The sequence below is a fragment of the Epinephelus fuscoguttatus genome, linkage group LG11, assembly GCF_011397635.1.
Source record: "Epinephelus fuscoguttatus linkage group LG11, E.fuscoguttatus.final_Chr_v1".
NCBI classification, from domain to species: domain Eukaryota; kingdom Metazoa; phylum Chordata; class Actinopteri; order Perciformes; family Serranidae; genus Epinephelus; species Epinephelus fuscoguttatus.
The window spans coordinates 29,693,642-29,716,116 of NC_064762.1; the positions used below are offsets into that span (position 1 = coordinate 29,693,642).

General features: G+C 40.6%; 2 protein-coding genes across 14 annotated transcripts in view; one reads left to right on the forward strand and one right to left on the reverse strand.

Annotated features, from left to right (window-relative positions):
- The first annotated feature begins 2,602 nt into the window (after nucleotides 1-2,602).
- The window catches only part of si:ch211-245h14.1 (uncharacterized protein LOC563420 homolog), a 54,823-nt gene continuing 34,950 nt past the window's right edge, over nucleotides 2,603-22,475 (forward strand). For 7 of the 12 annotated variants that reach the window (XM_049591056.1, XM_049591054.1, XM_049591060.1 and 4 more), the window contains exons 1-7: nucleotides 2,603-2,764; nucleotides 3,001-3,026; nucleotides 6,767-6,958; nucleotides 7,070-7,272; nucleotides 7,556-7,586; nucleotides 7,915-7,943; nucleotides 8,971-9,113. In XM_049591056.1, coding sequence (XP_049447013.1) covers nucleotides 2,727-2,764; nucleotides 3,001-3,026; nucleotides 6,767-6,958; nucleotides 7,070-7,272; nucleotides 7,556-7,586; nucleotides 7,915-7,943; nucleotides 8,971-9,113 — 662 coding nt within the window. In that variant the 5' untranslated portion in view covers nucleotides 2,603-2,726. Of the gene's footprint in view, nucleotides 2,861-3,000; nucleotides 3,027-6,766; nucleotides 6,959-7,069; nucleotides 7,273-7,555; nucleotides 7,587-7,914; nucleotides 7,944-8,970; nucleotides 9,114-15,398; nucleotides 15,425-17,686; nucleotides 17,879-17,988; nucleotides 18,192-22,475 lie in introns of all 12 variants that reach the window. The other 5 variants (XM_049591058.1, XM_049591062.1, XM_049591064.1 and 2 more) reach the window with 3 other exon arrangements.
- The window catches only part of LOC125897631 (E3 SUMO-protein ligase ZBED1-like), a 1,123-nt gene continuing 516 nt past the window's right edge, over nucleotides 21,869-22,475 (reverse strand). Inside the window, exons 1-2 of one of the 2 annotated variants that reach the window (XM_049591068.1) lie at nucleotides 22,421-22,475; nucleotides 21,869-22,092 (exon numbers count right to left, since the gene is read on the reverse strand). The exon at nucleotides 22,421-22,475 is cut by the window's right edge and continues 516 nt beyond it. In XM_049591068.1, coding sequence (XP_049447025.1) covers nucleotides 22,087-22,092; nucleotides 22,421-22,475 — 61 coding nt within the window. In that variant the 3' untranslated portion in view covers nucleotides 21,869-22,086. Of the gene's footprint in view, nucleotides 22,093-22,376 lie in introns of both variants that reach the window. The other variant, XM_049591067.1, reaches the window with a different exon arrangement.

Here is a 22,475-nt window from a genome sequence, read left to right on the forward strand (position 1 = left end):
TTTCGATACTCTGAGTATATTTTACTGATAATATTTCTGTACTTTTACTTAAGTAACATGTTGACTTTGGGACTTTTACTTGCAATGGATATTTTTACATATAGTATTTCTAATTTTGTTCAAGTAAAGGAATACTTCTTCCACCACTACCAAAGAAGTAGATGAAAAATATGAGCATATAAATATATATATTTTAAGAAAAGCATGCAAATGTTGCATAATGTGTTGTTGTGTACTTTCCTGTCATTATATTTATTTGTTTGTGTTGTATTTTTGTGCACATCCTGTTATCTGCTTTTATTCAATATGGAGCTTTCTCTGAGTCCTTCTTCTTCTTCTTCTTCTTCTCATCATTATTATTATTATTATTATTATTATCCATCCATCCATCCATCCATCCATCCATTTTCTAGCCGTTTATCCTCTTGAGGGTCGTGGGGACCTGTAGCCTATCCCTGCTGACACTGAGCGAGAGGCAGGGTACACCCTGGACAGGTCACCAGACTATCACAGGGCTGACACATAGAGTCAGACAACCATTCACGCTCACATTCACACCTACGGACAATTTAGAGTCACCAATTAACCTGCATGTCTTTGGACTGTGGGAGGAAGCCGGAGTACCTGGAGAAAACACACACTGACACGGGGACAACATGCAGACTCTGCTAATCACTGCACCACCGTGCCGTACATGCACAGTGTTATTTTAAACTGTAATTGTATAATTTGTAGATATGTGGACGTTGCAGTGATGTTTCCGGAGTCCCATACAATATAATATATATTGTGAAAGTCTGGATGTTTTGGGAAGGTACACAACTCTGGATACCACTTTCTAATAAATACTTTTGGCAGTAGTGGAGGAAGTACTAAGACCTTTAACTTCAGTAAAATTGACAATACCACAGTGTAAAAATATTTTGTTACATGTAAAGGTCCTACATTACCATTTCAGAATAATGAGTGTAATATTATTGGATTATAAATAGTGATGCATTCATGTGCACACCACTTTAATGTTGCAGCTGCTAAAGATGTGTCTTATTCGAATTATTTTATGCACTGCTGGCTATCTTACAGCATCTCATATATCGTGTATTAGTTGATTGTATATTACAACAATAATTTGAATCTGCAAAGTAATTAGTTGTTAAAGTTAATATGCATAAAATGGAAATACTCAAGCAAAGTACAAATACCTCAAAATTGTATTCATGACCAGAATTAATGTTCTTAGTTACATACAAACCACAGACTTTTGGTTATTACATCTTCATAATGGGTAATAAAATCAACTTTATACTTATGTTCCTCCACATATTTAAAAACATGTACTTTAACTTAAGCTGAGACAAATGAGACATAATGTGTGTGTTGTTACAGCATGGCAAGAATGAATTTTCTCTGACAGTGCTTCTCAGTTGTGAGTCATCATGAACCGCAAGTGCACAGCATTTATTTCCAGCCAAACACAGCAGGAGCTCACTGAGTAACACAAACACTTGGATACACAGGAGGGAGCAGAGACATGAGCTGCCGTGGTGTTTGTTTGGAATAAAAAGACGGTTATCAATCACTCCCGAAACCCAATCTACTGATGCTGTAATGAGGTTACTGAGATGCAGCGCTGAGGCACCAGAGTGTGATAGCTGTGACCACAACTGAAGTATGTCATTTGATAAAAGCCTAAAATTAAAGTTGTTGTATGTGCTTCCTCATGCTGCTGATGCAACTTTTTCTCGTATAAAAAAATCTACCTTTTACATAGTCTATTTTGTTTTTCAATCTACCCAAATTTGTGAATCCATCAGTCACATTTATTCCTATTTTCACCACTTGGTTTTGAAGTTTACGAGCAGCACCTGAAGGCAGCAGCAGTCAGCGGCACTGGGACCAGGGGGGCGGGTCCTCCTGTCAGCAGCCTGTCTGTGAGAGGAGGTTGGCTGCATCAGGGGGAGGCAGGAGCAGGCATGTGATTAAATTAATGTTTTTATATTAAATATTTACAACTGAATCCTTCTGTGCGACTGTATGGAGTCAAGTGTAACACAACAAATATTTAAGGTTGCATTTCGATGTCCAGTAGGGAACAGAAGAGCTTAACGAGCAGCTGAGAAACATATTGCTTTACAATGTTGTTATGACAAACATCCAGCAAACATGGATCAGCCTGATATATATAACTTCAATATTCTTTACAATCAACCTCTGCAAGGTTGGTAATACAAATCTTATTAGTTATCAATACCTAATTGCCTTGTTAGGAGTCTGTAGTTTATAGAAATCTATAATCTATGTAAGGAGAACCTTGAAATAGGCTGCACAGTTGCATAGAGGAAGTGTGGTCACCGGTCACTGTGGCTTTATCTGAGAATGATGACATGTTGCAACAGTTTTAACACTTAAAGAAACAGGCTCACTCCACATCTAACCTGTTAAAGTTGTTCTCCCTCAGTGCTTAGACTCTTTCCATGTGAGGACACTGCACAAAAACAATACATAATAAATGCCAGTGTCCATGTAATGCACTAACTGCAGTCACCCCTCCCAGCTACAAACTGATCATTCTCTCTCTCTCTCTCTCTCTCTCTCTCTCTCTCTCTGCGCTTCCTCTTCAGCACAGTAGTCGGCTTGAAAAACACGTAGCATGTAAAAGCAAAAGTGAAAGTGTTGCACTGACTGGGAGGGACCGTCATTGCCTTCCTGTCAAGCGTGAGAAAGCAATGCAAGAGACTTTACCAACAAATTATCAATCTATTCCGTAAGTAAGCATCTTTAAAGGTTTTAAATAACCCTTGCGTGGCTGTGAACTGCTGACCATGACTCGGAATAGCTTTGCAGGCTCTAGACCTCTAAGGTAACGTTGGCTGTGTCTGGAGCAAGCTTGTGCAGAGCAGCTGTGACAAGAGTTTGTGACGCACATATGCTGATCCTTGCTTAACTTTATTGTATTGTTTTGAAGTGTGTTGACTAAAAGTTTCCTTATCTCCTCCTCAGAGACATGACCCAGACAGAGAGGAGTGGTGAGAAAACAAGTTTACTGTTTTTATAATTTGTGCATGTGGTGCTCATGAGTGAAATGCAGCTAAGTACCTTGTGGCCTACTTTACTTGAGTATTTAATTTTTTGCATCTTTATACTGCTACCCCACTTTATGTTAGAGGCTTTTTACTTTGCTACATTTGTCTGACAGCTTTAGTCTCTCTCTCTCTCTCTCTCACACACACACACACACACACACACATGCATACACCATTTTGCCACATCCCCTTTAAAAACTCATGACTCATGTTGACATAGGGAGGCCTTATCATTCTAGAGACAGGTGTTGTGAGGTTGTTTGTGAGTGTGAATACATTGCAATGCGTCCGACTTGAAGTTTGAGTTAAGCATTTTGGACATCATCATGTTGGTTTTATGGATGCCAGAAGTGACCGTATTTGGATGACAGGGTGGAGCTGTGGAGGAGTGAGTGGTGGATCTGACTGAGAATCCAAGATCACTATCAGCAGACAGTCTGTCAATCAAAATAGCCCACCGTTAACTTTAATTCTTAATAAAATGTAAATTAGTGAGTTATTGTTAAAAATGCATACAGTTGTCAAGAATGTTGAAATTAACTATAGAGACTAAAACTATTTTCACCAGGCTGTAAACATGTTTATTTTTGCTGTAAAGTAACATGGGGGTCTATGAGGATTGACTCACTTCCAAAGCCACCCTCAAGTGGCTATTTGATGAACTGCAGATTTTGGCGCTTCGGCGCAGTGTTGCCAACTTAGTAGTCTGAGTGGGCGGAAGTTCGCCACATAGATCAGCCTCTCATTGGGCGGGACGAGCCACCTGCTAAAGTCCCGCCCTACCACCTCCGGTGTCAGTTTTCAACATGTCCTTAACTAACTTTTGCAGTGTCTGATCTTGCGGGGATGTAGCCATTTTTCTGCCATGGTTCGCGTCCTGTAGGTGATATTTTTGTGGGTACACCAAAACCTGTTTCCCCCCGGCAATATTTTTGCAAGCGCACCATTGCTGTGGCACCGCCAAGAACGATTGTGATTGGTTGAAACTAATAAAAAAAAGCCGGGGTGTTTTTTTCTCCAATCTTAAAGTGAGAGGCGGCCCAGCCAGACCTTTCTTTTCTTGAGAAAGGTCTGGTGAGTGAGACTACTAACTTAGCGACTTTGTCGCTATATTTAGCAACTTTTCAGACCCCTCTAGCGACTCTTTTTCAAAAAAGCGACTAACGACAAATCTAGCGACTTTTTCTGATGTTTTTGGAGACTTTTGGAGACTCTGACGTGAAAGCACCTATCATTCTTATTCTTCTCAACGAGCAGCGGATGCTGCCGTGGGCTCCTCCCCCATCCCAAAGCACTCACAGGTGGCCGAATCCTCCCTCCCAGCTGCAGTCAGAGCAGGAGATGTTAACCCCTCCACGTCCAGATTGCAAGTGAATCGTGCATGCGCGGAACCGCTGCTGGCTGATCTATCGCTCTGATCCCGACCTGGCTTACAGTCAGGGCGGGATGTAAATGTAAAATTTTCTTTGTCTAATATAAATCACTGAAAGAAGGTTCATTTGTAGTTCTAAACATACTCAGGGTGTTTTTTACTCAGTTTTTGTCTCTCCCACGACGTTATTCCTCTCTCCTACAGCAACCATTACAATTACATGTATATGGACAATAATGCAAATTCAGCGCTGTCGTCATGTAGCGAATTCCAGCGACTTTTAGGACAGCCAATAGCTACTTTTCTTACTGAGGAGTTGGCAACAGTGTTTTGGTGTTAGCTTCATTTTGAGCCCTGAAGTTGCCACTTGATGTGCTTCCATGATCACAGCTATCGAATTAGTTTCAAAAAGTACAGAGTAAAGCGGGATTTATAATTGTGCAGCAGACCATACGCTGTAGCCTATGCACGTGGCCTACGCCGTTGTGAGCATTTATACTTGTGCGGTGGTGTGTCTGTGTCACATTGCAGTTACACCTCCAAAATGCAAGTTGGCGGAGGAGGTTTCTGTGAAGTGCTGTAAAGTTTAGTTGATTCAAAACACACGTTAAACATGGCTTAATTTCCAGCTCAATTTCAAACACAAGCACACAAATTAGCTTCACTATAACTTGCAGCATTCACAGACAAAGCAGTTGTCTTTTGCTGGACACATTTTCCCCACAAATACAACATGCTAATGTTATTAGCATAAGCCTATGGGATTTTACATTGTATAATTTAGCCTAGCAACTAGCAATCTTTTCTTCTTACATAAATCCAGAGAGAAGAGCAACATTTAACAAAAGTAATGGCACACAATTTGGCTCCATTACAACTCACAAGGTTCACTGACAAAACAACTGTCTTATATCAAACACATTTTCCAAACAAATATAACATGCTAACATTATTAGCACAAGCCTATGGCATTTTACATTGTGTAAATTAGCCTAGTGGCCTGTGATCTTTTCCTCATCTCATATAAAACCAGGGACAACAGCAACATTTAACAAAGGTAACGGTACGCAGTTTGGCTCCATTACAACTCACAAGGTTCACTGACAAAACAACTGTCTTATATCAAACACATTTTCCAAACAAATATAACATGCTAACATTATTAGCACAAGCCTATGGCATTTTACATTGTATGAATTAGCCTAGCAACTAGCGATCTTTTCCTCTTCTCATATAAATCCAGGGACAACAGCAACATTTAACAAAGGTAACAGCACACAATTTGGCTCCATTACAACTCACAAGGTTCACTGACAAATCAACTGTCTTATACTAAACACATTTTCTAAACAAATACAACATGCTAACGTTATTAGCACAAGTCTGGCATTTTACATTCTATAAATTGGGTCCATGTCATTGGTTCGACAGCCCATTGGTTCGACATCCCATTAGTCCGACTGTCCGCGGTGCTGAATGGCTCGCGACGGGCGTATGGTGTGCCGCGACCGGCTTGAGGCGGAGCAGGCTCACGGCTTATGAGTTTGTCACTTTCTTTTTCATTTTAACTCACACCATGATCTTTTCCTGACCCTAACCAAGTGTTTTTTGTGCCTAAACCTAACCAGACCTTAACCACAGGGCATCATGATGATTTCGGAACGGACTTGGGAACAATGAGTTTAATGTGGTCGGAACAATGGGATGTCGAACCAATGGGCTGTCGAACCAATGGGCAGTTCCCTATAAATTAGCCTAGCTTCAGTTTAAGGCATAAATATGTAAATAACTCATTTTCTTGACAGTGCCCAGGGTCAGCAGATGAATTTAATACTTCTTTAGCTTTTGTTTTCATCCTGATTGACAGCTTTCATACCAGCCTTAAAAAATCAAATTAAATCAAACAGGCGAACACACCAGAGTTCATTTTAATCTAGTCAACAAGTTAGAAGAGAAATCACTCCAAGGTTTAAAATCTTTTTTGGCAAGACTGTTCGACATAATGGTGTTATAGCTTTTCAAAACTATGTTACAGCTAATTATAAGATCTTACCTTGGGAAAATGGTTCATGAATGAACTTTATTGTATTTATTCTGCACCCCTCTCCCTTCACCCTATATCTGTTATGTTTTGTTTGATGTTGTATTTGTGTATAGTTGTTGTTGTGTTATTGTTTAACAGTATGTAGGCTATATGTAGTATGTCAGTGTGCTGTCCTCATGTCATGTGTCATTTCAAAACTATAAGAAAAAACCCAACTACTGTATGTAACAGCTTAATACTGATGTAAAAATTTTTCTTTGTCTTCAGTGATGGGAGAAAAGTTCTTTGTCCATTTGGCTGGAAAAACTAATAATGCTCACCAAGAGCTTGTTGGACACCTTAGAAACGCTGGCCAAACTGAAGTGTCCGTTCTTGAAGACAGCGACTACCTTCTGGTTTTCTGTCCCATCGCTTCACGAGTTGGAACGGACATCAGCGAGGCCTTGGAGAACATGCCAGGTGGGGAATGCCTTCAGGCATTCATTGAGCAGTTTCACCTTGATGGGTCAATCAGTTGAGAAGTTCCACATTTTACATTAAAAAAAAATCTTGTTACATCTGTGCTTACAGGTGGTAAAGAAGCAATCCTTGTGGTGATGCATCACACCTTCAATCCTGACCATGTTGTAGCTCCAAGCAACAGACAGGTGACCAACCCGAAGGTCTTCCTCACTGTGGACTGTCTGTTCTATGAAGGCAAACTCCTGCAAACTTGCCTCAATGAAATAGCATTGCATGAAATCACGAAGTCTCTTGGAGTTTCCTATTCACCGGTAAGCATTAGATTTACTGATCTAATAAAATCATGTTCACACACACAATCAGTGCAGAGTCAACTGATAAATCAATCAGTCAGTCAATTTTATTTATAAAGCCCAATATCACAAATAAAAATTTGCCTCAGAGGGCTTTACAGCATGCGACATCCCTCTGTCCTTTGGACCCTCACAGCCGATAAGGAAAAACTCCCCCCCAAAACCCCTATATATATGCAGTTTCATTATCACCAGTTATTATTACTCATATTATTTTGTGTTGCTTGTTTTTTTTTTCCAGCGCTCCAGCTGGAAAACATCCTTGGCCAAAAGTAAGTGTGACTGTAATTACTGACTTCTGACTCATGATCAGTCTATCTTTAAACTTCACTTGCATAGGCAGAAGTACACTAAAACAGTTACTGCTTTGTGTAATCATCCTGTCCATACCGACTGTGAAATTCCTAGTCGAAAAATCATTCTAAAGTTAGTCATTTTAGTACAAAAAAGAAATATCCCTATTTGTATTTTCCTGATGAGCTGCAGTGGTCCCATAATGAATTGGCATTAATATTCTAGTATGTGAGCAAACTAATGTTGGGGTTGTTTGAGCTGTAGATGATACCAGATGACTCATTGCTTTGTCTTTCTTTATTTTAGTGCTACGGGTCCCTTGGACATGGGCTGGAGTAGGTGCTACGACGGTATTATTGGTGGTCGTTTTCACAGTCATTATTGTTGAAATGAACAAGAAGTGAGAAGATCAATGACGGCCGTCATTAACATGCATGACATTCTTGGTTGCAGTGTTGTCACAAATAATTATTTGTGAAGGGACAAAATAAATATGCCATATAACGAATGTATAATTATCTGCAAAAACAGAAGGATGGTATGATTGCTATTGCTATTGTATAGTTGTGAAGGCTGATATATATATATGTTTTTGGGGCTGAAGCTTTTGATCGCTAATATTCTATCTTAAGCACAATACAGATTAAAATGGTGGAAGGATACAGATCTGCACACACAGACATTAAGCAAGTGGCTGGATGTGAAAAGGGCCAAAAGGAAGAGATAAAGTGAGAAAAATAACATTGAAATTCCCTTCAAACTTCTAACTCAAACTTCCATCCAAACTTCAATCCATTAATCACATCATCACAGCAGGCATGTGATGGCAGGGAACAGAAGAGCTTAACAAGCAGCCGAGAAACATATTGCTTTACAATGTTGTTATGACAAACATCCAGCAAACATGGATCAGCCTGATATATATAACTTCAATATTCTTTACAATCAACCTCTACAAGGTTGGTAATACAAATCTTATTAGTTATCAATACCTAATTGCCTTGTTAGGAGTCTGTAGTTTATAGAAATCTATAATCTATGTAAGGAGAACCTTGAAATAGGCTGCACAGTTGCATAGAGGAAGTGTGGTCACTGGTCACTGTGGCTTTATCTGAGAATGATGACATGTTGCAACAGTTTTAGCACGTTAACACTTAAAGAAACAGGCTCACTCCACATCTAACCTGTTAAAGTTGTTCTCCCTCAGTGCTTAGACTCTTTCCATGTGAGGACACTGCACAAAAACAATACATAATAAATGCCAGTGTCCATGTAATGCACTAACTGCAGTCACCCCTCCCAGCTACAAACTGATCATTCTCTCTCTCTCTCTCTCCTTCTCTCTCTGCGCTTCCTCTTCAGGACAGCAGTCGGCTTGAAAAACACGTAGCATGTAAAAGCAAAAGTGAAAGTGTTGCACTGACTGGGAGGGACCGTCATTGCCTTCCTGTCAAGAGTGAGAAAGCAATGCAAGAGACTTTACCAACAAATTATCAATCTATTCCGTAAGTAAGCATCTTTAAAGGTTTTAAGTAACCCTTGCGTGGCTGTGACCTGCTGACCATGACTTGGAATAGCTTTGCAGGCTCTAGACCAGGGGTGCCCAAATACTTCTCAGTGGAGGGCCAAAAATGAATCAGGGTGGAGGGTCACGGGCCAAAACTAAACATTCATGTTGCAGTGCATTTAATTAAATGACTATGATATATATAAATGAGACCTGTTCTCTTACCGACCATAGCCGGGGCGCCGTCGGTCGTGATGCCAGATAGCTTTTCCCACTTTAAGCTGTTCCTATCCATAACTCGCTGTACTGCCATAAAAACATCCACTCCTTTTGTTGTCCCTTTCAGTGTTTCAAGGCCCGCGAGTTCCTGACACACTTCAAAGTCCTCATTAACGCCTCGCAGGAAGACGAGCAGCTGTGCCGAGTCCGATATATCCGTGCTTTCATCACACGCGATGGAGAAGGCAGAAAATTGACCTGCTTTCTGGACAATTTGGCCCCGAACGTCTTCGGCCATATCCTCCACACGGCGGGTGACGGTGTTCCGTGACAAACTTATCTGGGAAAAAGCCCGCGTCTGATTTGGGCACACGGTGTCAGCAGCAACTGTCAGACATTGTTTCACAAAATCACCCACAGCAAACGGTCGTCCGCTTCTGACAATGATGGAGCTAAGCTGATAACTTGCCCGAGTGGCATTCTCTTGTACAGTTGACGGCTGGAGTAGGGTACGTTGTTGGGAGGTTAACTTTGATAGCAGGTCTCCAGCCTTCACCTTTCTCTCGTCTCCGGTGTATTTTGAGAACTGATGGGAATGCTGGGTTTCGAAGTGGCAACGGAGATTGTATTCTTTTAAAACAGCGACTCTCAGCTTGCATATTAGACATACTGCCTTGGAATCAATTTCAGTAAAAAAGTACTCGTGTTCCCAACAATTTTTAAACTTTCTTTTGTCAGTGTGCCAATTCCTCACACGCTCCATGCCTCCATCCCAGCATCTTCCCCCTCTCTGGTCAGTTCCGGCCGGATTTGAGCTGACGGGAGCTAAACAGCGCCACCCTACCCTCAATGTAACACAATGCTGATTTGTGGTCAGTAGAGGAAATGCAACAATAAATAAATATTTAAAGAGATATTCCGACTGCTGGCAGCGGGAAAATAATAATTATTTAATTATTGAAAATTTGAGCATGGGCCGCGGGCCAAAACTAATTGGGCAGCCCTGCTCTAGACCTCTAAGGTAACGTTGGCTGTGTCTGGAGCAAGCTTGTGCAGAGCAGCTGTGACAAGAGTTTGTGACGCACATATGCTGATCAATCAATCAATCAATCAATTTTATTTATAAAGCCCAATATCACAAATCACAATTTGCCTCACAGGGCTTTACAGCATACGACATCCCTCTGTCCTTAAGACCCTCACAGCGGATAAGGAAAAACTCCCCAAAAAAAACCCTTTAACGGGGGAAAAAAAACGGTAGAAACCTCAGGAAGAGCAACTGAGGAGGGATCCCTCTTCCAGGACGGACAGACGTGCAATAGATGTCGTACAGAACAGATCAAAATGATAAATTAACAGTAATCCATATGACACAGGGAGAGAGAGAGAGAGAGAGAGAGAGAGAGAGAGAGAGAGAGAGAGCGAGAGAGAGATATGCAGGTAATGACAGTATCTTACAACAACATTAATGGAAGTAATAATATTATAGTTATAGTTCTGGTTACTGCGGTACAATATGTTGAAAGTATGTATTAATACCTGGCAGTATACATGTGTGACAATAATCATATGTGTATAATAACAGAAGAAGTATGACTAATGACTAATGATGGCAGCAGCAGCAGGAGGCATCTGGCAGGACCACGGCAGCAGCACAACCACACACACGCCACGCTGTCCAGGCACCGCTGTGATATGAGTTAATCTGAGAGACAGTGGAGCACAAAGGCTCCGGAGAAGAAGCCGAGTTAGTGACATCCAGAATGGCCGGGTTAGCTAGATGCAGTAATAGGATACGAGAGAGAGAGAGAGAGAGAAGGAGAGAAGGGGCCCGGTGGATTATAGAGGCGTCCTCCGGCAGACTAGGCCTAAGTCAGCCTAACTAGGGGCTGGTACAGGACAAGCCTGAGCCAGCCCTAACTATAAGCTTTATCAAAGAGGAAAGTCTTAAGTCTAGTCTTAAATGTGGAGACGGTGTCTGCCTCCCGGACCGTAACAGGAAGATGATTCCACAGGAGAGGAGCCTGATAGCTAAAGGCTCTGGCTCCTGATCTACTTTTGGAGACTTTAGGGACCACGAGTAACCCTGCGTTCTCAGAGCGCAGTGTTCTGGTGGGATAATATGGCACTATGAGCTCTCTAAGATATGATGGAGCTTGACCATTTAGAGCTTTATAAGTTAACAGTAGGATTTTAAATTCAATTCTGGATTTTACAGGGAGCCAGTGCAGAGAAGCTAAAACAGGAGAGATATGATCGCTTTCTTAGTTCCTGTTAGTACACTGCTGCATTCTGAATTAGCTGGAGAGTTTTTAAGGACTTACTAGAGCTACCTGATAATAGAGAGTTACAATAATCCAGCCTTGAGGTAACAAAAGCGTGGACCAATTTTTCTGCATCTTTCGGTCAGGATAGGCCTAATTTTCGCAATATTACGCAGATGAAAAATGCAGTCCGTGAGGTTTGCTTTAAATGAGAATTAAAAGACAAATCTTGATCAAATGTTACTCCGAGGTTTCTTACGGTAGTGGCAGGGCCAGAGCAATGCCATCTAGAGAAACTATGTCATCAGATAAAGAGTCTCTGAGTTGTTTGGGGCCAAGAACAATAACTTCAGTTTTGTCTGAATTTAACATCAGGAAATTGGTGCTCATCCAAGTTTTTATGTCTTTAAGGCAATTATGGAGTTTAGTTAATTGATTACTTTCTTCTGGCTTCATTGATAAATACAACTGAGTATCATCCGCATAACAATGGAAATTTATAGAGTGATTTCTAATGATGTTACCTAAAGGAAGCATATATAGAGTAAACAGGATTGGTCCGAGCACAGAACTCATGGAACTCCAAAACAAACTTTAGTACGTAAGGATGGTTCATTGCGAACGCCAACAAATTGAAAACGATCAGATAAATAAGATTTAAACCAGCTTAGTGCTGAACCTTTTAAGCCAATTAAGTGATCCAGTCTCTGCAGCAGAATTTGATGGTCAATTGTGTCAAACGCCGCACTAAGATCTAATAAAACAAGTACAGAGACAGTCCTTTGTCTGAAGCAATCAGAAGGTCATTTGTAATTTTAACTAGAGCTGTCTCAGTGCTATGATGCACTCTAAATCCTGACTGAAATTCCTCAAATAAATTATTATCCTGGAGAAAATCACACAGCTGGTCTGCGACTACTTTCTCAAGGATCTTTGACATAAAGGGAAGATTAGATATTGGTCTATAGTTGGCTAACACCTCTGGATCCAGGGTGGGCTTTTTTAGTAGAGGTTTAATTACAGCTACCTTAAAAGACTGTGGTACATAGCCTGTTAATAAGGATATATTGATCATATCTAATATATGAGTGTTAACTAAAGGAAAGACCTCCTTAAGTAGCCTAGTTGGGATGGGGTCTAAGAGACACGTTGATGATTTGGATGAAGAAATCACTGCAGTCAATTCTTGAAGAGAAATTGGGGAGAAGCAATCTAAATATATATTAGATTTTACAGCTGTGTTTGAGGTTAGATAGGTACTATCTGAGGGCAGGAGGTCATGAATTTTGCCTCTAATAGTTAGAATTTTGTCATTAAAAAGCTCATAAAATCATTACTGCTAAGGGCTAAAGGAATACAAGGCTCAATAGAGCTTTGACTCTCAGTCAGCCTGGCTACAGTGCTGAAAAGAAACCTGGGGTTGTTCTTATTGTCTTCTATTAGAGCTGAGTAATAGTTTGCTCTGGCATTTCGGAGGCCCCTCTTATAAGTTTTGAGACTGTCTGTCCAGATTAAACGAGATTCTTCCAGTTTGGTTAATCACCAATTCCTTTCAAATTTTCGCGATATTTTTTTTAACTTACGGGTTTGAGAGTTATACCAAGGAGCGAACTTTCTTGCTTTTTTAACTTCTTTTTAAGAGGAGCTACAGAGTCGGCGTTGTTCAGAGCGAGCCTACGGTGCTATCAACAAAATGATCAATTCGGGAGAGGTTAAAGTCGGCACGGAAACCTCTGTTACTGAAGGTATTGGTATTGAATTTAACGACGAAGTAATCTTTTCCTTAAGTTTTGCGACAGCACTATCTGATAAACATCTAGTATAGTAACTGTTGCTGAGTGGCGTGTAATCGAGTAAAAAGAAATCAAAAGTAATCAGATAATGATCCGATAGCGAGGGATTCTGTGGAAAGACTTTTAGGTTATCAATTTCAATTCCATACGTCAGAACTAGATCAAGGGTATGGTTAAAACAATGAGTAGGTTCATGTACACCCTGACTGAAGCCAATGGAGTCTAATAATGAGATAAACGCGGTAGCCAAGGAGTCATTATCAACGTCGACATGAATGTTAAAATCGCCTACAATAATAACTTTATCTGATTTAAGAACTAAACTGGATAAAAACTCTGAGAATTCAGATAAAAATTCAGAATACGGGCCAGGAGCACGGTACACTATAACAAATAAAAGTGGCTGAGGTTTTCCAGGTCGGATGTAAAAGACTAAGAACGAGGCTTTCAAATGAATTATAATCTAGTTTAGGTTTAGGACTGATTAACAGACTAGAGTTAAAAATGGCTGCAACTCCCCCTCCTCGGCCGCTGCCTCGAGGAATGTGGGTATTATTATGACTGGGAGGAGTGGACTCATTTAGACTAACATATTCATCTGACACAGCCAGGTTTCAGTGAGACTGAGTAAATCAATATGATTATCTGATATTAATTCGTTTACTAACACTGCTTTAGACGATAGAGACCTGATATTTAACAGTCCGCATTTAATTCTCCTGTTTTGTCTTTCTGTCACAGAAGAGGTTTTAATTTTTATGAGGTTGTTATGCACAACTCCTCTTTGTTTAATTTTAGATTTAGATAATTTAGGTGGTCGGGGACAGACACCGTTTGTATAAAACTATTAAAACTATGGCTGGGTAACTGAACTAGAAGCTCAGAGAGAGGTGTTTAGGACTGCGACTCTGAGTCCTGGTCTCAACTCTGGGTTGTCAGGGATTTAAATTACTAATAAAGTTTGCCAGGTTCCTAGAAATGAGAGCAGCTCCATCCAAAGTGGGATGAATGCCGTCTCTCCTAATAAGACCAGGTTTTCCCAGAAAGTTTGCCAATTATTAACAAAACCCACATCGTTTGCTGGACACCACCTGGACAGCCAGCGGTTAAATGATGACATGCGGCTAAACATGTCATCACTGGTCAGATTTGGGAGGGGTCCAGAGAAAACTACGGAGTCCGACATCGTTTTTGCATATTCACACACCGAAGCAATATTAATTTTAGTGACCTCCGATTGGCGTAACAGGGTGTCATTTAAGCCGACGTGAATAACAATCTTACTGAATCTACGTTTAGCTTTAGCCAGCAGTTTTAAATTAGATTCAATGTCGCTCTGGCCCCAGGGATACATTTGACTATGGTCGCTGGTGTTGCTAACTTCACGTTTCTCAGAATAGAGCTGCCAATAACCAGAGTTTTATCCTCAGCGGGTGTGTCGCTGAGTGGGGAAAAGCGGTTGGAAACGTGAACAGGCTGGTGGTGAGCCGTGGGCTTCGGCTTGGAGCTGTGCTTCTGGCGAACCGTAACCCAACCTCCCGGCTGAACGGGAGTTACCGGAGGACAGTTAGCAGAGGCTAAGGCTATGCTATGTGGCTCCGCACCGGCTACAGGGGACTGGCTAACTACCGCAGCTGCTGAATGGTTTTCCATGGTGCGGAGCCGCGCTTCTAATTCACTAAGCCTCGCCTCCAACGCAGCAAATAAGCTACACTTGTTACAATTACCACTGTCGCTAAAGGAGGCAGAGGCATAACTGAACATTTGACACACCGGGCAACAGAGGGCAGGAGAAGGAGAAGCCATGGCTAAGCTAATGTAGCTACCAAGGCTAAGAGCGTGCAAACAACAGCTAAGAGATTAGCGAGAAAGTCGTAGAAAGGAGGAGAGCTATAGGTGCTTAAACAGTCACAGAAACACACGTCAGCACGTCAGCAAGATCCTTGCTTAACTTTATCGTATTGTTTTGAAGTGTGTTGACTAAAAGTTTCCTTATCTCCTCCTCAGAGACATGACCCAGACAGAGAGGAGTGGTGAGAAAACAAGTTTACTGTTTTTATAATTTGTGCATGTGGTGCTCATGAGTGAAATGCAGCTAAGTACCTTGTGGCCTACTTTACTTGAGTATTTAATTTTTTGCATCTTTATACTGCTACCCCACTTTATGTTAGAGGCTTTTTACTTTGATACATTTGTCTGACAGCTTTAGTCTCTCTCTCTCTCTCTCTCTCTCTCTCTCTCTCTCTCTCACACACACACACACACACACACACATGCACACACCATTTTGCCACATCCCCTTTAAAAACTCATGACTCATGTTGACATAGGGAGGCCTTATCATTCTAGAGACAGGTGTTGTGAGGTTGTTTGTGAGTGTGAATACATTGCAATGCGTCCGACTTGAAGTTTGAGTTAAGCATTTTGGACATCATCATGTTGGTTTTATGGATGCCAGAAGTGACCATATTTGGATGACAGGGTGGAGCTGTGGAGGAGTGAGTGGTGGATCTGACTGAGAATCCAAGATCACTATCAGCAGACAGTCTGTCAATCAAAAGTTAACTTTAATTCTTAATAAAATGTAAATTAGTGAGTTATTGTTAAAAATGCATACAGTTGTCAAGAATGTTGAAATTAACTATAGAGACTAAAACTATTTTCACCAGGCTGTAAACATGTTTATTTTTGCTGTAAAGTAACATGGGGGTCTATGAGGATTGACTCACTTCCAAAGCCACCCTCAAGTGGCTATTTGATGAACTGCAGATTTTGGCGCTTCGGCGCAGTGTTGCCAACTTAGTAGTCTGAGTGGGCTGAAGTTTGCCGCATAGATCAGCCTCTCATTGGGCGGAACGAGCCACCTGCTAAAGTCCCGCCCTACCACCTCCGGTAGCAGTTTTCAACACGTCCTTAACTAACTTTTGCGGTGTTTGATCTTGCGGGGATGTAGCCATTTTTCTGCCATGGTTTGCGTCCTGTAGGTGATATTTTTGTGGGTACACCAAAACCTGTTTCCCCCCGGCAATATTTTTGCAAGCGCACCATTGCTGTGGCACCGCCAAGAACGATTGTGATTGGTTGAAACTAATAAAAAAAGCTGGGGCGTTTTTTTCTCCAATCTTAAAGTGAGAGGCGGCCCAGCCAGACCTTTCTTTTCTTGAGAAAGGTCTGGTGAGCGAGACTACTAACTTAGCGACTTTGTCACTATATTTAGCAACTTTTCAGACCCCTCTAGCGACTCTTTTTCAAAAAAGTGACGAGCGACAAATCTAGTGACTTTTTCTGATGTTACTGAAGACTTTTGGAGACTTTGACATGAAAGCACGTATCATTCTTATTCTTCTCAACGAGCAGCGGATGCTGCCGTGGGCTCCTCCCCCATCCCAAAGCACTCACAGGCGGCCGAATCCTCCCTCCCAGCTGCAGTCAGAGCAGGAGATGTTAACCCCTCCACGTCCAGATTGCAAGTGAATCGTGCATGCGCGGAACCGCCGCTGGCTGATCTATCGCTCTGATCCCGACCTGGCTTACAGTCAGGGCAGGATGTAAATGTAAAATTTTCTTTGTCTAATATAAATCACTGAAAGAAGGTTCATTTGTAGTTCTAAACATATTCAGGGTGTTTTTTACTCAGTTTTTGTCTCTCCCACGACGTTATTCCTCTCTCCTACAGCAACCATTACAATTACATGTATATGGACAATAATGCAAATTAAGCGATGACGTCATTTAGCGAATTCCAGCGACTTTTAGGACAGCCAATAGCTACTTTTCTTACTGAGGAGTTGGCAACAGTGTTTTGGTGTTAGCTTCATTTTTGAGCCCCTGAAGTTGCCACTTGATGCGCTTCCATGATCGCAGCTATCGAATTAGTTTCAAAAAGTACAGAGTAAAGCGGGATTTATAATTGTGCAGCAGACCATACACGTGGCCTACGCCGTTGTGAGCATTTATACTTGTGCGGTGGTGTGTCTGTGTCACATTGCAGTTACACCTCCAAAATGCAAGTTGGCGGAGGAGGTTTCTGTGAAGTGCTTTAAAGTTTAGTTGTTTCAAAACACACGTTAAACATGGCTTAATTTCCAGCTCAATTTCAAACACAAGCACACAAATTAGCTTCACTATAACTTGCAGCATTCACAGACAAAGCAGTTGTCTTTTGCTGGACACATTTTCCCCACAAATACAACATGCTAATGTTATTAGCATAAGCCTATGGGATTTTACATACAAAACCCAACTACTGTATGTAACAGCTTAATACTGATGTAAAAATTTTTCTTTGTCTTCAGTGATGGGAGAAAAGTTCTTTGTCCATTTGGCTGGAAAAACTAATAATGCTCACCAAGAGCTTGTTGGACACCTTAGAAACACTGGCCAAACTGAAGTGTCCGTTCTTGAAGACAGTGACTACCTTCTGGTTTTCTGTCCCATCGCTTCACGAGTTGGAACGGACATCAGTGAGGCCTTGGAGAACATGCCAGGTGGGGAATGCCTTCAGGCATTCATTGAGCAGTTTCACCTTGATGGGTCAATCAGTTGAGAAGTTCCACATTTTACATTAAAAAAAATCTTGTTACATCTGTGCTTACAGGTGGTAAAACAGCAATCCTTGTGGTGATGCATCACACCTTCAATCCTGACCATGTTGTAGCTCCAAGCAACAGACAGGTGACCAACCCGAAGGTCCTCCTCACTGTGGACTGTCTGTACTATGAAGGCAAACTCCTGCAAAGTCGCCTCAATGAAATAGCATTGCATGAAATCACAAAGTCTCTTGGAGTTTCCTATTCACCGGTAAGCATTAGATTTACTGATCTAATAAAATCATGTTCACACACACAATAAGTGCAGAGTCAACTGATAAATCAATCAATCAATGAATTTTATTTATAAAGCCCAATATCACAAATAAAAATTTGCCTCAGAGGGCTTTACAGCATGCGACATCCCTCTGTCCTTTGGACCCTCACAGCCGATAAGGAAAACCCCCCCCCCAAAACCCCTATATATATGCAGTTTCATTATCACCAGTTATTATTACTCATATTATTTTGTGTTGCTTGTTTTTTTTTTCCCAGAGCTCCAGCTGGAAAACATCCTTGGTCAAAAGTAAGTGTGACTGTAATTACTGACTTCTGACTCATGATCAGTCTATCTTTAAACTTCACTTACATAGGCAGAAGTACACTAAAACAGTTACTGCTCTGTGTAATCATCCTGTCCATACTGACTGTGAAATTCCTAGTCGAAAAATCATTCTAAAATTAGTCATTTTAGTACAAAAAAGAAATATCCCTATTTGTATTTTCCTGATGAGCTGCAGTGGTCCCATAATGAATTGGCATTAATATTCTAGTATGTGAGCAAACTAATGTTGGGGTTGTTTGAGCTGTAGATGATACCAGATGACTCATTGCTTTGTCTTTCTTTATTTTAGTGCTACGGGACCTGTAGAGGTAAAAATTGGTGCCTGGAAGTGGGCCTGTAGGCTCCCGACCTTTTCGTCAACGTTGCTTCTCAATTGTCCTCAGATGTCAATCTGGTACCTTAGAGTCAGTTAACCCATGTAATCCCACCGGTCACAATAGTGACCGTAAAAAAAAGTTTCATTTCTAAGGCTATAAAAATGTTACTGAATGATCTATCAATGCATTTCCAGCAGATATTGAAATAATAAAGGGTCTCAATGAAATATGTGCAGTGTCGCATGTTTACTGTACATTGTCACATGACCAGAGCTGTTTACTTCCTGTTTGCGTGAAGAGGATGGCAGCAAGGAAGCTCACACAGAAAAGGTTAGTAAAGTATGTTAACATAAATATAGGACATAGATTTTTGGTACACATCATGTTTAAGGTGTCTAGTATTGATATATGCATTTGCAATTACTCAACTTTGTTTAATGTGGTCACATACAGTGTGGTTGTGGTTGCATACAGTTACAAACAAACAGTACTTTGGAGTCTAGGGAAAAAAAGCTGAAAAAAAACATCAAAATGTCCTAAATGTTCCAGGAAAAGATGTTATTTTTTATAAATAAAAGGCATATCTTTGCTCTTTGTTCTACAACCTATTTTATTTTGTTGTTCAGTCAGTCAGTGTAGGCCTATACTTGAAAGCATGTTCAGCAGCTACCTCTATCCTAAATGTTTACCTTCATGTTCAGTGTGCTCAATGTATACTGCACTAAAAATGAATGTGTTCAAATGAATTTTGCACTAAAAATGAACGTTTTCAAATGAATGTTGCACTAAAGTAAGTTGCACTAAAGTTACAATGTTGAAATACATTGATGATTGTTGTTGTTTTTTGTCTTAACCTCAATATTCATAACGGTGCTCCCAGTATTCATATTGCTAGCCGATAGTATAGGGCTTATATGTAAAATATTCACACTACAATGAGAGAGCATTTAGAGGCAATGCTGGAACTTTTAAAAGTGATAATAACTAGCCTTTATATATAAGGATGTTATACACTCACGCGCACACACGCACATACGCACACACACACACACACACACACACACACACAAACAAACACACACACACACAGAAACACACACACAAACACACTGCACAGGTCAAATAGACCTATATTTAGTCTGTCCAATGGTTGATACCACACAGTATCCCACCAGTCACAATTGTGACCGATCATAAAACACACTTTTTCACACACTTTTCCATGAAAATTTCTAAAAATTATGATTGATTGTTTCAAAGGATACTAATGACACATGATTTGGATATTTTTGTGTCTGGGAAAATTTGGGATTAAATGGGTTTAATCAATGCTCAAAGAAACACTGGAGACAGGCAGAGTCCGATGCAATCGAGTTTAATGTGTTCACAAGCTTAACACATACAACTCATCGAGTCAAGCCCCGGAGCAGGACTGAAAACCACTTCTCAGCACATCTACTTTTATGCTGGTGGAGACTGGGTGGAGTCTCCACCTCTCTCTGTTAATCCATCCCACTTTAATCCGATTCTATTGGTGGAAGCCTTTTTCTTTTTGTCCAATCATGAGCAGGCCCGATTTTAATGGTGTAATGCTTTCGTTTTGAGCCTGGAATTCCCCAAGTTTTCCACCCTTAGCTCCGGATTCACTTTCACTTTATTTTTAAAAAACGTGAATTTTAGGGACTTTCTTTATGCAGCCCCTTGTGCTCTCATGTGCTCTCATGCAGTACGAACCTTTAATGTGCATCAGGTAATACAGACATTTGAATGTGTGTGTGTGTGTTATCATTGTACAGAATATGATAGTTTATATTTGAATGCGTATGGATACAACGTGAACTCATATTATGAATACTTTGATATGTATAACAATGTTTTAACACATATAAATGCATCTCACTCAGTATTATAAGGACTTATGCATAAAACATGGTTATATGATGGTCACATGGCTTTATTTTCTTAATCACTTTATGCAGTATAACCATTCTACTTGATTAGGATTAACTCTTTACACTACAGACCCTTGGGTATGGGCTGGAGTACGTGCTGTTACGACTAGGGCTGGGTATCATGGCCAATTTCCTAAATCGATTTGATTTAGATTCATAAGGTTCTGAATCGATTAATCACGATTCGATTCGATTCGATCTGCTCTTAAATAATGAAAATGCCTCAACTGTGTTACAAAATACAAATGCACTTTATTTTTTCTCCACTATAAACAATAGGTTTTAAGTGCAAACATGTAAATTGGACAGTTCAAACTTGAACTGTAAACAAAACTGTCTCAAGTCTCAAAAGTGCAATTTTGACATTAGAAAGGAATTGCAAGTGAAAGTGTACTTGAACCACAACACTCCATCACTGCAAACTGCATTAAGGCATTGTTTCTTAAAGTGCAAAAATAATAACAATGGTTACAAAACTAAAAGTAAACTTAAACTGTCTAAAGTCAAGTCCTGTTATTGTGACTTTGTTCTCACTTGGTAATTGTGAGATTCTTGTTTAGGAAAAGGAGCTCATTGACATGATCTGGGGTTAGGCAGCTCCTTTTTGCAGTGACAATATCACCTGAGTTGAAAACACCCTCTCTGATGCAATACTGGTCCCTGGGACACAAAGGTATTGCTTGGCCAGGCGAGCCAACAGTGGATAGTCCCTTTCATTTGACCTCCACTAGGTCAGAGGATTTTCATTCAGCCCAGCAGGTTTTTCCGCCCTGTATCTTCTGATTTCATCCTGAGCCCTCTTTGCTGGAGTTTCCTGTTCATTTTCCTTTACTGTTGGTAAGTAGACTGCCCCAAGGAGAGACTCCAAGGTGCTGGATTTCTTGGGCTTCTTGGACGAAGTCGCTTCCTCCATCTCCTCAGCTCCTTCCTCAGCATCACTACCATCAGTATTTTGCTGTTGAATAAGACAGAAAAAAAACAAAACAGAAATAAATAAATGAATAAATAAATAAATAAATAAATAGATTGAAAATCATTTGTGAACTCTTTTATATTTTATACTATTCCTTATAATCCAATAGAGAATCTTTTAATTCTCAATGAAAACATTCTTATTAAATTGAACAGGTTTTTTTTTAAAATACTTAAACATGCAGCAGTGGCAGCCTCAGACTGCAGTCTGGAGAAGGTGTCTCTTTAGCGGACAGGGATGGTAGGGCCTTAAAGCGAGGATCCAGTGCTGATGCTGCATACAATGTGTCCTTCTGCGCATCATATCTTAAAGACATTTCACAAATTATTTTTGGTATCACAGTATGAGGATAAACATGGCATGCATACAAATAAACAATCTCACACATACAAACAAAAAAGTGCATGGATTATAAATTATTAACTGCTACAACTAATCAGTAAAATGAGAAGAAAATGCACATATAAAATACAAAACTTTGCTTTTGTAATGTTTTGATTTGGCCTACCACTGACTATTGTACGTGCGCACACGCACACACACACACACACACACACGCACACACAGAAAGAGCGAGACCGTAGCATACCTAGTCCTCAAGTTATTCTTTGCAGCAGCCTTCAAGTCCCTCACCACGGTGGAGTCTTCGAGGCTGGGGGTCAAGGCCTCCTGCAGCAGGGCGAGAAGT